At 47.1% G+C, this 13,470-nt stretch overlaps 1 protein-coding gene across 1 annotated transcript in view; it reads right to left on the minus strand.

Annotated features, from left to right (window-relative positions):
* MAP3K15 (mitogen-activated protein kinase kinase kinase 15) overlaps positions 1–13,470 on the minus strand; it is a 148,192-nt gene extending 134,722 nt beyond the window's left edge. Inside the window, exon 1 of the mRNA XM_025372149.1 lies at positions 12,921–13,470. Coding sequence (XP_025227934.1) covers positions 12,921–13,281 — 361 coding nt within the window. The 5' untranslated portion in view covers positions 13,282–13,470. The remainder of the gene's footprint in view (positions 1–12,920) is intronic.

Raw genomic sequence — 13,470 nt, forward strand, 5'->3', positions numbered from 1 at the left:
AGCCAACAGCCAGGTTCAACAGAAGACAGCTGAGGTCCTGCCATGGACTTCTGCAGCCGGGCCCCTTGGAGCAGTCATTGCTGTCTAGCCTGAGCACACCCGGCCACTCTCTCCAGCAGGGAGGGAGAGAGGGAGAAGGGTTCTGAGTTACAACCCCATCTTGAATCTCCTACTGTACTTAAAGTAAAAATTATACTTATATTCTAGAAAATAACATACAGTATGGAAAATACGGACAAACAAAAAGAAAAAGAACCGGCATTCTCAGCATATAATTGAAACCACTACTTCCATCCCAGTATGTCCAGTGTGAGTTCTTCTAGTCTCTTCTGTCAGATACGCACCACTGAAGAGAAAGGTTCAGACCTAGAAATGTGTCATTAGGATGGATGTTATTTCTTAACAAAATCGTAAGTGCACTCTATCTATGGCCTGGCTACCATTTTCAACATGCCACTGGAAACTGCATTCTAAATTTCTTTTGAGGGCACCACATAAGTTCTACTTTATCCCAACAGGAGAAGCCAGCTGTCATCTGTGCCCACTGATGATTATTTTTAACAGGAGCCGGGTAGATATTCCTAGCAATCACTCAAACGGTGGCAAAGAAAACTGTACCTGGCTCCTGGCCATTGAACAGTTCACTGTCTGGCAGAAGATCAATCATTAAATCAATAATTATTTAAGGGCTGGGGTGCGATGCCTCATGCCTGTAATCCTAGCACTTTGGGAGGCCGAGGCAAGTGGATCACCTGAGGTCAAGAGTTCGAGACCAGCCTGGCCAACATGGTGAAACCCCATCTCTACCAAAAATACAAAAATTAGCCAGGCAAGATGGCACATGCCTGTAATCCCAGCTACTCAGGAGGCTGAGACAGGTGAATCATTTGAACCTGGGAGGTGGAGGTTTCAGTGAGCCAAGACCACGCCACTGCACTCTAGCCTGGGTGACAGAGAATCAGTCTCAAAAAGTAATAATTATTATTTAATCACAATTGTTTTGCCTGTGAGGAAAGAAAACCTCAGCATACAAAAGCCAACAGGGAGGAGGATGGGAGTCCATGCAGGCTCCCTTGAAGAACTTGGATATGAAAGCTGAACAGATATTGATCAGAAGAAGACTACAGGTGGGGGTGGGGACTGATATGGTTTGGCTGTGTCCCCCAAACCTCATCTCGAATTGTAATCCCCATGTGTGGAGGGAAGGACCTGGTGGGAGGTGACTGGATTATGGGGGCGGTTCCCCCATGCTGTTCTCGTGACAGCGAGGAAGTTCTCACGAGATCTGATGGTTTAAAAGTGACAGTTTCCCCTGTGCTCTGTTTCCTGCCACCATGTAAGACGTGCCTTGCCTCCCCTTCTGCCATGATTTTAAGTTTCCTAAGCCCTCCCCAGTCATGCCAAACTGTGAGTCAATTAAACCTCTTTTGGGGCCAGGCACAGTGGCTCACGCCTGTAATCCCAACACTTTGAGGGGCCAAGGCAGGTGGATCACTTGAGCTCAGGAGCTTTGAGACCAGCCTGGGCAATATAGTGAGATCCCTATATCTACAAAAAAAAAAAAGTAAAAATAGCTGGGCATAGTGGCGTGCACCTTTAGTCCCAGCTACACACACAGGAAGCTGAGGTAGGAAGATTGCTTGAGCCCAGGAAGGTGAGGTTACAGTGAGCCCTGTTTGTGCCACTGCACTCCAGCCTGGGTGACAGAGCAAGAGCCTGTGGGAGGGGAGGGGAGTGGAGGGGAAAAGAAAAAGAAAAGAAGGAGAAAAGAGATGCATTTGGGTATTTTTAGCAGAATGCATGACAAGCTCTATTAGTCAGGATAAGGTAGGCTATGCTGCCACAACAGACAAATCCCCAAGGCTTCAGTGGCTTAATTGCTATTTTTAATCCCTGATCTTCAAATCTGCCACAACAGAGGCAGAGAGATGGAGGAGCGCATCATCTAACTGCTTTAAGCCCAAAGTGATGTTTGCTGCTGCTGCTCACATCGCACTGGCCAACACTAGTCACGAGGGCCCAAGGGATATGAGGAAATGTGGAAGAACATACGGATGTTTGGCTAACATTGCCTTTGCCATGCAATGCATCAAGCTAATAAAGAATCCAGAGACACCACCACAGAGGGAGAAGCCAGACATAACTCACATGAAAAGTGGCAAGGAAAACCACAGCTAGTTTTATTTTAAACCATTTCATATCTTTTGTTTAAAAAAAAAAAAAAAAGCCCAATATCACTGTCAGATAAAAACTAACAATCACTACAGTATCATTTTATACCAAAGGAAAAAGTTACCTAAGGCTGGGCATGGTGGCTCACGCCTGTAATCCCATCACTTTGGGAGGCCAAGGCAGGTGGATTGCTTGAGCCCAGGAGTTCAAGACCAGCCCGGGCAATAAGGCAAAACCTCATCTGTACAAAAAACTAGCCGGATGTGGAGGCATGTGCCTGTAGTCCCAGGTACCTGGGAAGCTGAGGTGGGAGGCTCACCTGAGCCAGGGAGGTAGAGTCTGTAGTGAGCTGTGATCGTGCCACTGCACTCCAGCCTGGGCAACAGAGCGAGACCACCTCTCAAAAAACAAAACAAACAAACAAAAAAACCAGAAACAAAAATAGGTATAGGGTTCCTACAGCACCAAACCATTTCTTTTTTGAAAGATTTTATGTAAAAAATAATAACAAAAATAAAACATTTGAAAAAGTTACCTAGCCTCCAAAACTGATGAAACCATAAAGGAAGATAAAATGTCTCCACCCACCCCCACTCCCTCCACCACCCAAAGCCAGTATTAACCTGATGGCTGATGGTCTAAGCATCTCACTTCTGTTTTCTTAGCCCACAGCAGCATAGTGAGGGGCCCCATGATTGGCATGTACTATGAACAGTAATGATCCCTGACATGAGATGACCCACTGCCTGACTTTCTCTTGGTAACGCATGCCCTAGGAGACAATTTTCTAGCAGTTGGACTAGATTTTCAAAACCGAAGTTGCACTCTCTCATCACTATAACAAACAATGCCAAAATCTCAGTAACTGGACCAAATAAAAGCTTCTGTCTTGCATATGCAAAATCCAAAGTAGATATTCCTCCTCTGCCAGCTGTCCTCCAAAGAGTAACTCAGGGAGTCAGGTACCTTCCATCAAGAGCCACCACCATCATCTACATGGGGTCTCCAAGGTCCCCATGGGGACCATGGAAAGGGATGAAAAGATATGGGAAGGCCTAGTGGATTCACCAAAAACTTGACCCAAAAGTGGCAGACATCACTCTCACCTTTATGGTAGTAGGGATGAGTCTACGTAGACTCAAAGGACACTGGGAGATGTAGTCCTTGGTTCTCAACAATAACTATGAGCATATATCTTTTCTTTTTCTTTTCTTTTTTTTAAGATGGAGTCTCGCTCTTGTCACCCAGGCTTGAGCACAGTGGCATGATTTTGGCTCACTGCAATCTCTGCCTCCTGGGTTCAAGCAATTCTCCTGCCTCAGTCTCCCAGGTAGCTGGGATTACAGGTGTGCACCACCACGCCAGGCTAATTTTTGGGGTTGTTTGTTTTGTTTTTAATTTTGAGACGGAGTTTCACTCTTGTTGCCCAGGCTGGAGTGCAATGGCACAATCTCGGCTCACTGCAACTTCCGCCACCCGAGTTCAAGCGATTCTCCTGCCTCAGCCTCCTGAGTAGCTGGGATTACAGGTGCCTGCCACAACACCCAGCTAATTTTTTGTATTTTTAGTAGAGACGGGGTTTCACCATGTTGGCCAGGCTGGTCTGCAACTCCTGACCTCAGGTGATCCACCCGCCTCAGCCTCCCAAAGTGCTGGGGTTACAGGCATGAGCCACTGCGTCTGGCCTGATTTTTGTATTATTAGTAGAGATGGGGTTTTGCTATGTTGACCAGGCTGGCCTCGAGCTCCTGACCCTCAGGTGATCCACCCACCTCAGCCTCCCAAAGAGCTGGGGTTAGAGGCATGAGCCACCACACCTGGCAGCAGCACAAATCTTTAGCGGCCACCTCTCTATCTCCACCACACTTTATACCCCACAATGACTCTTGTACAAGCCAGCCAGAAAAAGAGTTATCATCAGACTAGAGCAAAACCAAATAATGAATCTGGAGACTGAAGCCCTAGTCTTAGTTTATTTATTTATTTATTTATTTATTTATTTATTTATTTATTTATTTATTTTGAGATGGAGTCTTGCTCTATCACCCAGGCTGGAGTGCAGTAGCGCAATCTTGGCTCACTGCAACCTCCACCTCACGGGTTCAAGCGATTGTCCTGCCTCAGTCTCCCAAGTAGCTGGGATTACAGCTGTGTGCCACCATGACCAGCTAATTTTTTGTATTTTTAGTAGAGACAGGTTTCACTATGTTGGCCAGGCTGGTCTCTAACTCCTGACCTCAAATGATCCGCCCACCTTGGCCTCCCAAAGCGCTGGGACTACAGGCGTGAGCCACCACGCCCAGCCTAGTCTTAATTTTTCTACCAATGTTCAGGAAATATGAAAACATTCTAGTGTGGGTTGCAATAGTTCACAACTTTTAAGATCACTGTGCACATAACAGAAGGAAAAAACAAAAATCAGAAGCAGGACCCCTGGGTCAGGAAAGTAACATTTAAAGGAGGTTCAGAGAAGAATGAAGTTAAGCAAAGCCAGACACAACAGGTATGGGAAGATCACTTGTGCCTCAGAAGCTGTTCTTGTCATTTAAGCAGTTAATAGCTAACTCAAGAAGGCTGCTAATTAGCATCTAGGTAGAGGCTCTCACTTACACTGGTCATTAACTAACCACCTAACTGGTAAAAAGCATTGTATTCTACCAGTCCCAATGTCATTTTAAGACTTCCTACTACAATAAGTGTGTTCAATTACAGCATCCTGGGAGAATAGCTTCTACCCGTCAAAATGTTTGGGAAAGTATGAGACAAAGTCACACAGGTCTTCTTTGCTTCCTGCAACTTGCCTCGAGTCTTTAAGATGTTCACAAACACTGAGAACCTCTAGGAGGGAGACACAGGATGCAGTTGAAAAAAGTCTACCAAAATTAACCAGGCACGGTGGCGCATGCCTATAAGTCCCAGCTACTCGGGAGGCTGAGGTGGGAGGATCACTTGAGCCCAGGGAGGCCGAGGCTGCAGTGAGCCGTGATCACGCCACTGCACTCCAGCCTGGGTGACAGAGTGACACCTTGTCTCAAAAAACAAACAAACGAAAACAAAAAAACTAACAAACTCAACCCTAATGTAAACTAGATTTCAAGCGAGTATGATGTGTCAACATATGTGTAAGTTCATCAATTGCCACAAGTGCCGTAGTCTGATGGAAGATGTTCATGATAGGGGAGTTTGTGGGAGAGGGCAGGGGGGTTGATGGGAACACTCTGTACTTTTCCTCTCAAGTTTGCTGTGAACTTACAACTGCTCTAAAAAAGAGTATTTTAAAAAAAGTTCTGGAGATGCATATTGGTTTCTAGGGTTTTGTTGGAGACGGGGTCTCGCTGTTGTCGGCTCGGGCTGGAGTGCAATGGCACGATCTCAGCTCACTGCAACCTCTGCCTTCCAGATTCCAGTAATTCTCCTGGCTCAGTCTCCCAAGTAGCTGTATTTTTAGTAGAGACAGGGTTTCACCATGTTGGCCAGGCTGGTCTCAAACTCCCGACCTCAGGTGATCCACCCACCTCGGCCTCCCAAAGTGCTGGGATCACAGGCCTGAGCCGCCGCGCCGGGCCAGTGTATTGGTTTTCGTTTTTTTTTTTTTTTTTTTTGGAGACGGAGTCTCGCTCTGTCGCCCAGGCTGGAGTGCAGTGGCCGGATCTCAGCTCACTGCAAGCTCCGCCTCCCGGGTTCACGCCATTCTCCCGCCTCAGCCTCCCGAGTAGCTGGGACCACAGGCGCCCGCCACTTCGCCCGGCTAATTTTTTGTATTTTTTAGTAGAGACGGGGTTTCACCGTGTTAGCCAGCATGGTCTCGATCTCCTGACCTCGTGATCCGCCCATCTCGGCCTCCCAAAGTGCTGGGATTACAGGCTTGAGCCACCGCGCCCGGCCTGGTTTTCGTTTTTTGAAATGGCGTCCTGCTCTGTTGTGCAGCCTGGAGTGCAGTGGTGCGAACTTGGCTCACTGCAACCTCTGCCTCCTGGGCTCAAGCGATTCTCCTGCCTCAGTCTCCTGAGTAGCTGGGACTACAGGTGCACGCCACCACGCCCGGCTAATTTTTATATTTTTAGTAGAAACGGGGTTTCACCATGTTGGCCAGGTTGGTCTTGAACTCTTGAGCTCAGGCGATTCGCCCACCTCAGCCTCCGGAAGTGCTGGGATTACAGGCTTGAGCCACCATGCTGGGCCTGGAGATGGATATTGTTGATGGTCGTGTAACAGTGTGAATATATGTAATCCCACTGAAATGAACACTTCAAATGGTCAAAATAGTAAATTTTGTTATACATATTTTGTCACAATTTTAAAAACCACAAGGACCAGGGGTGGTGGCTCATACCTGTAATCCTAGTGCTTTGGGAGGCTGAGATGGGAGGATCACTTGAGCCCAAGAGTTCGAGTCCATAAGATCTCATAGCATGAGATTTCATCTCTACAAAAAATAAACAAAATGTGCCAGGGGTGGTGGCTCACTCCTGTAATCCCAGCATTTTGGGAGGCTGAGGTAGGAGGATCACTTGAGCCCGGGAGGTTGAGGCTGCAGTGTGCCAAGATCGTGCCACTGCACTCTAGTCTGGGCAACAGAGTGAGACCCTGTCTCAAAAAAAAATCTACATATATATACGTACAAAAATTTAAAAATAAATATTTTAAAATAATTTAGAAAACACAAATGGGACATGCCCTGCCCCTCTCAGCCCATGGTACTTTCCTTTTCCAACAGCACCCACTTGTTCTTGCTTATGTCCAAGGCCTGCCTGCCACTTTCCTGCAGCTCATCCAATCCACCATACGTGCTAGTGACACAGCCACAAGATTTAGACCCACACAGGACCCCACGAAACAGGACAAGGAGATGGAAAACCACAGTCAAACCTGACTTTGACTTGCTGTGAGAACAGTAGACAGGAAGTACTTAAATTTCCCGTAGATGATGGCCCTAAAACATACTTGGGCCGAAGCAGACCTGATAGATATCTACAGAACTCTCCACTCCAAATCAACAGAATATACATTCTTCTCAGCGTCACAGAGCACTTATTCTAAAATCGACCACATAACTGGAAGTAACACACTCCTCAGCAAATGCAAAAGAAGGGAAATCATAACAAACAGCCTCTCAGACTCAGTGCAATTAAATTAGAACTCAGGATTAAGAAACTCACTCAAAACCACACAATTACGTGGAAACTGAACAACCTGCTCCTGAATGACTAATGGGTAAACAACGAAATTAAGGCAGAAATAATGAAGTTCTTTGAAACCAATGAGAACAAAGACACAACGTACAAGAATCTCTGGGACAAAGCTAAAGCAGTGTTTAGAGGGAAATTTATAGCACCAAATGCCCACAAGAGAAAGCAGGAAAGATCTAAAATCGACACCCTAACATCACAATTAAAAGAACTAGAGAAGCAAGAGCAAACACACGCAAAAACTAGCAGAAGACAAGAAACAGAACTAAGATGGGAGCAAAACTGAAGGAAATAGAGACATGAAAAAACCTTCAAAAAAAAAAATCAATGAATCCAGGGGCTGTTTTTTCGAAAAGATTAACAAAATAGACTACTAGCAAGACTAATAAAGAGAGAAGAATCAAATAGACACAATAAAAAATGATAAAGGGGCAATCACCACTGATCCCATAGAAATAAAAACTACCATCAAAGAACACAATAAACACCTCTACACAAAAAAGCTAGAAAATCTAGAAGAAATGGATAAATTCCTGGACACCCTCCCAAGACTAAACCAGGAAGAAGTCGAATCCCTGAAAAGACCAGTAACAAGTTCTGAAATTGAGGCAGTAATAGCCTACCAACTAAAAAAAGCCCAGGACCAAACGGATTCACAGCTGAATTCTACCAGAGGTACAAAGAGGAGCTGGTACCATTCCTTCTGAAACTATTCCAAACCATAGAAAAAGAGGGACTCCTCCTAACTCATTTTATGAGGTCAGCATTATCCTGATTCCAAAACCTGGCAGAGATACAATAAAAAAAGAAAATTTCAGGTCAATATCCCTGATGAACATCGATGTGAAAATCCTCAATAAAATACTGGCAAACCGAATCTAGCAGCTCATCAAAAAGCTTATTCACCACGATCAATCGGCTTCATCCCTGGATGCAAGGCTGGTTCAACATACGCAAATCAACAAACACAATCGATCACATAAACAGAACCAATGACAAAAAACATGATTATCTCAATAGATGCAGAAAAGGCCTTCGATAAAATTCAACACCCCTTCATGCTAAAAACTCTCAATAAACTAGGTATTGATGGAACATATCTCAAAATAGTAAGAGTTATTTAAAATAAACCCATAGCCAATATCATACTGAATGGGCAAAAGCTGGAAGCATTCCTTTTGAAAACTTGCACAAGACAGGGATGCTCTCACCACTCCTATTCAACATAGTGTTGGAAGTTACAGCCAGAGCAATCAGGCAAGATAAAGAAATAAAGGGTATTCAAATAAGAAAAGAGAAAGTCAAATTGCCTGTTTGCAGACAACATGATTGTATATTTAGAAAACCCCATGGTCTCAGCCCAAAAACTCCTTAAGCTGATAAGCAACTTCAGCAAAGTCTCAGGATACAAAATCAAAGTGCAAAAATCACAAGCATTCCTATACACCAATAACAGACAAACACAGAGCCAAATCATGAGTGAACTCCCATTCACAATTGCCACTAAGAGAATAAAATACCTAGGAATATAGACCAATGGAACTGAACAGAGGCCTCAGAAATAACGCCACACATCTACAACCATCTCATCTTTGACAAACCTGACAAAAACAAGCAATGGGGAAAGGATTCCTTATTTAATAATTGGTGTTAGGAAAACTGGCTAGCCGTATGCAGAAAACTGAAACTGGACCCCTTTCTTGCACCTTATACAAAAATAAACTCAAGATGGATTAAAGACTTAAATGTTAGACCTAAAACCATAAAAACCCTAGAAGAAAACCTAGGCAATATCAGTCAGGACACAGGCATGGGCAAAGACTTTATGATTAAAACACCAAAAGCAATGGCAACAAAAGCTAAAATTGACAAATGGGATCTAATTAAACTAAAGAGCTTCTGTGCAGCAGAATAAACTATCCTCAGAGTGAACAGGCAGCCTACAGAATGGGAGAAAAATTTTGTAATTTATCAATCTGACAAAGGGCTAATATCCAGAATCTACAAAGAACTTAAAGAAATTTACAAGAAAAAAACAAACAACCCCATCAAAAAGTGGGCAAAGGATATGAACAGACACTTCTCAAAACAAGACATTTATGTGGCCAACAAACATATGAAAAAAAAAAACCCCATCAACACTGGTCATTAGAGAAATGCAAATCAAAACCACAATGAGACACCATCTCACACCAGTGAGAATGGCGATCATTTGAAAGTCAGGAAACAACAGGTGCTGGAGAGGATGTGGAGAAATAGGAACACTTTTACACCGTTGGTGGGAGGGTGAATTAGTTCAACCATTGTGGAAGACTGTGTGATGATTCCTCAAGGATCTAGAACCAGAAATACCATTTGACCCAGCAATCCCATTACTGGGTATATACCCAAAGGATTGTAAATCATTCTAGTATAAAGACATATGCACATGTATGTTTATTGCAGCACTGTTCACAATAGCACTATTTACAATATTGAACCACCCAAATTCCCATCAATGCTAGACTGGATAAAGAAAATGTGGCACATATACACCACAGAATACTATGCAGCCATAAGAAAGAATGAGCTCATGTCCTTTGCAGGGACATGAAGCTGGAAAACCATCATCCTCAGCAAACACAGGAACAGAAAACTAAACTCCGCATGTTCTCACTCATAAGTGGGAGTTGAATAATGAGAACACATGGACACAGGGAGGGGAACATCACACACACACCCCGCAGCCTGTGGGGGGCGGGGGAAGGGGAGGGAGAGCATCAGGACAAATACTTAATGCATGCAGGGCTCAAAACCTAGATGACAGGTTGATGGGTGCAGCAAACCACCATGGCACGTGTATACCTATGTAACAAACCTGCACGTTCAGCACATGTATCCCAGGACTTAAAAAACAAACAAACAAACAAAAAAACAAAAAAAAACTTGGGCCGTTCAACAGCTCCCCTACCCGGCAAGGTTTTTTCCAGAACAGCATTGTTGAATAGGACTTTCCGAGATGAGGAACGAGTTCTATAACTTCACTGTCCTACCTGGGAGTTATTGTGCCTACGGAGCACGCATTTATTTATTTAGAGACAGGCTCTCAATCTGTCACCCAGGCTGGAGTGCAGTGGCATAAACACAGGTCACCGCAGCATCAACCTGGGCTTAAGTGATCCTCCTGCCTCTGTCTCCCGGGTAGCTGGGACCACAGGCACATGGGTGCCACCACGTCCCGCTAATTTTTACTTTTTTTTTTTTGCTCAGGTTGGTCTCGAACTCCTGTACTCAAGCAATCTTCCCGCCTTGGCCTTCTAAAGTGCTGGGATTACAGGCGTGAGCCACTGCACCTGGCCTATCGAGCACCTTAAATGCCACTAGTGCAACCAAGGAACTTACCATTTTTACCGTATTCTAACCAGTTTAACTGTCAAGAGCCACCTGGGGCTAGTGGCTACCAAATTGGACAGAGTGGTTTTAGAATTTTGGCGGAAATGCCAAAAAGCTATGAGTGATAGAAGAGGAATCCAGGAGACCGTGAAGGTCATGTTTAGCCCAGGAACCCACTTCTACTGTGTATGTACTTTTTCAAACCTCTGAAAGTAATTCTAATGCACTGAGAAATGATTTACCCAAGACCAGGACAAGGTTAACCAAAGGGAACTCATGGTACAGCCCAACGTTCTAGGCCATCCAGGCCAGAGTGAGCCAAGGTGACGCGTCTGTTGTGTGGTTCCAGAATTGAAAGCCTGAGATTTGACGACTGCATCTTCACAGTCGACCTGTTTGTTAGAAGAGGCCCCATACACACACACACTCCGCCCCAGAAAAAGCAAAAGCCACTGCACACGAATCTTTCAGAGGTGGCACCAGCAGGAAGGAGAGTGTTGTGCCTCATGGCAAAAGGAACATTTAACCGTTCAGAGAAGAGTCTGTTCGAACTCCAATTTTGGAGCAGAATGAATAGGAGTTGAGAAGATGGAGTGGTTCTAGGTGAAGTGGGCTCCCGAATGACTTTTCTAAAAAGATGTTAAGAGCATACTCAGTGTGGTCAGAAATGTCAGGAGAGTGCTTTCAATGGGTCCAGCTGCCACTTGTTTAAACAAGCCTGGCACCCCCCCCCCGCCCTCCCCGCCCTCCCCGCCCCCTTCCAGCTGGGGAGAATTTGCTCTGCAGGAAACACAGATCCGTGCTGCCTGCAGCAGAGGCTGAATCCTAATAATCCTAGCTTACTATTACAGCAAAGCAACTTCCCATCCTAGCTCATCAGTTTTTAGGTTTAGGACAGGCACTGTTACTCCCTTTGACCAGTGGAGAAACTGAGGCACAAGGACTCCCAGGTAAACTGTCTCACATATAATGCTTCTGAACGTCACCCAGGTGCCAGAGGTTTGTCACCAAAGGCGCTGTAAGGGAAAAAACGTTAAGCAACAATTCATTCCACACCAAGAGAAACTCTTGCCAATCCAAAGTACGGTTCTTAAGGCTGGATTCTCACGGCACATTTATTATAGTGAGTTTAGAGACCCAGAGTCCCACTCCAGCAAAGGTGCCCTCGAACCCGTGAATGCTGTGCATTATGGGATAAAATATACATCACAGGGTGGTGGATCACACTCCACCGTCAGTGTTTTGGGGACGAGAATTGAAGTGTGCAAAAGAACACTGGGTATTTCTAAGTAGAGCCAACACACACACACACGCGACACCGATTTCCACTCCTGGCTGCAAAACGGAATCGCCTGAGAAGCATGACACTTCTGAGGCCTCGGGTGCTTATTTCATTGGTCTGGGGTCCCATCTGGACATCCAGAGTTTTAAAAGCTTCCCAGGTGATTCTAATATGTAGCCTACGTTGGGCCCCACGGCCGTAAGAGACCTGCCAGGAGTGAGAAAGCAAAAGTTGGATAACTCGGAGGAGGGCTTGGTAGGGTTTGGGTTACAGGTTGTTTCTTGGGTTATCTGATGTTTAAGATGCCTGAAGAATCAGTCTAAATGCCCGGTGGCCTCTATTTTCTTATCTGTAAAAGGGCACAACGTTAACGACTCTACCCTCCCCCAAAGGCAGGACGGTCCTGTTGGAGGAATCAGGGGGTGAGAGGATAGGAAGGGGGCTAGTGGGAGGGGGACTGGGCAGAGGGGACTGGGCAGAGAGGACTGGGCAGAGAGGACTGGGCAGAGGGGAAGAGGAGGAGGATTAGGGGGAGGAGAGGGGGACTAAGGGGAGGGGGGACTAGGGAGGGGGGACTAGGGAGAGGGGGGACTGGGGGGACTGGGGAGGGGGGAGTAGGGGGAGAGGGAACTAGGGGGAGAGGAGACGGGGGGAGAGAGGAGACTAGGGGGAGAGGAGACTAGTGGGAGGAGGGACTGGGGGAAGGGCGGGGGGACTAGAGAGGAGGGAGACTGGGGGAGGGGACGGAGAAGGAAGGGGAACGAGGGGGAGAAGGAAGAGGGGGAAATGGAGAAGGACGAGTGGACGGGGGACGAGGGGAAGCGGGACGAGGGGGCGGGGCGGGTGCCCTGGCTCCTGTGAGGGTAGGTAAAGTGGGACTGAGGTGGGGACGAAGCCGCTCTCACCTGCGTCGTAAAAGGCGTCGAGTACGGCCGTCTCCCCGAAGTCCAGCTCTCCGAAGGGCAGGGAGGTGAGGTGAGCGCCCTCGGCCTCGCAGGCCCGCAGCAGGCACTGCCGCGCCCCCGCCTCCGGGCAGCCTGCCGCGCCGCCCTTGGAGCTCTCACTGCGCACATATACTGCCCGCAGAGCTCGCCGCGGCCCGCCCCCGCTCTCGCCCTGGCCACTGCTGCCTGCCGCGCCCTCCGCCGCCCCGTCGGGCTCCGCCGGCCCGGCCGCGCCCTCCACCCCCGGCGGCGGCGGGCACTGAAGGGACTCGCTCGCCGCCCCGAGGGCCCCGGCCGGAGCATTCCCACCGCCACTCTCCATGTGCCCGCCTGCGCGCCCTTCCTCTGCGCGAGTGGCCCGCGACTGCGATCCGCTAGGAGGCACAAGTTACGGCAGCCGCGCAGGCGGTCCCGGCACCTGCTCCTGAAGCGCGGGACGCTAAGTGAATCGAGGGAACTGAGCGCACCGGGAGCCCCGCGGCGGGTCGAAGACTGCAGTGCCCCTAGGCTG

This window comes from Theropithecus gelada, chromosome X (genome assembly GCF_003255815.1).
Source record: "Theropithecus gelada isolate Dixy chromosome X, Tgel_1.0, whole genome shotgun sequence".
NCBI lineage: Eukaryota > Metazoa > Chordata > Mammalia > Primates > Cercopithecidae > Theropithecus > Theropithecus gelada.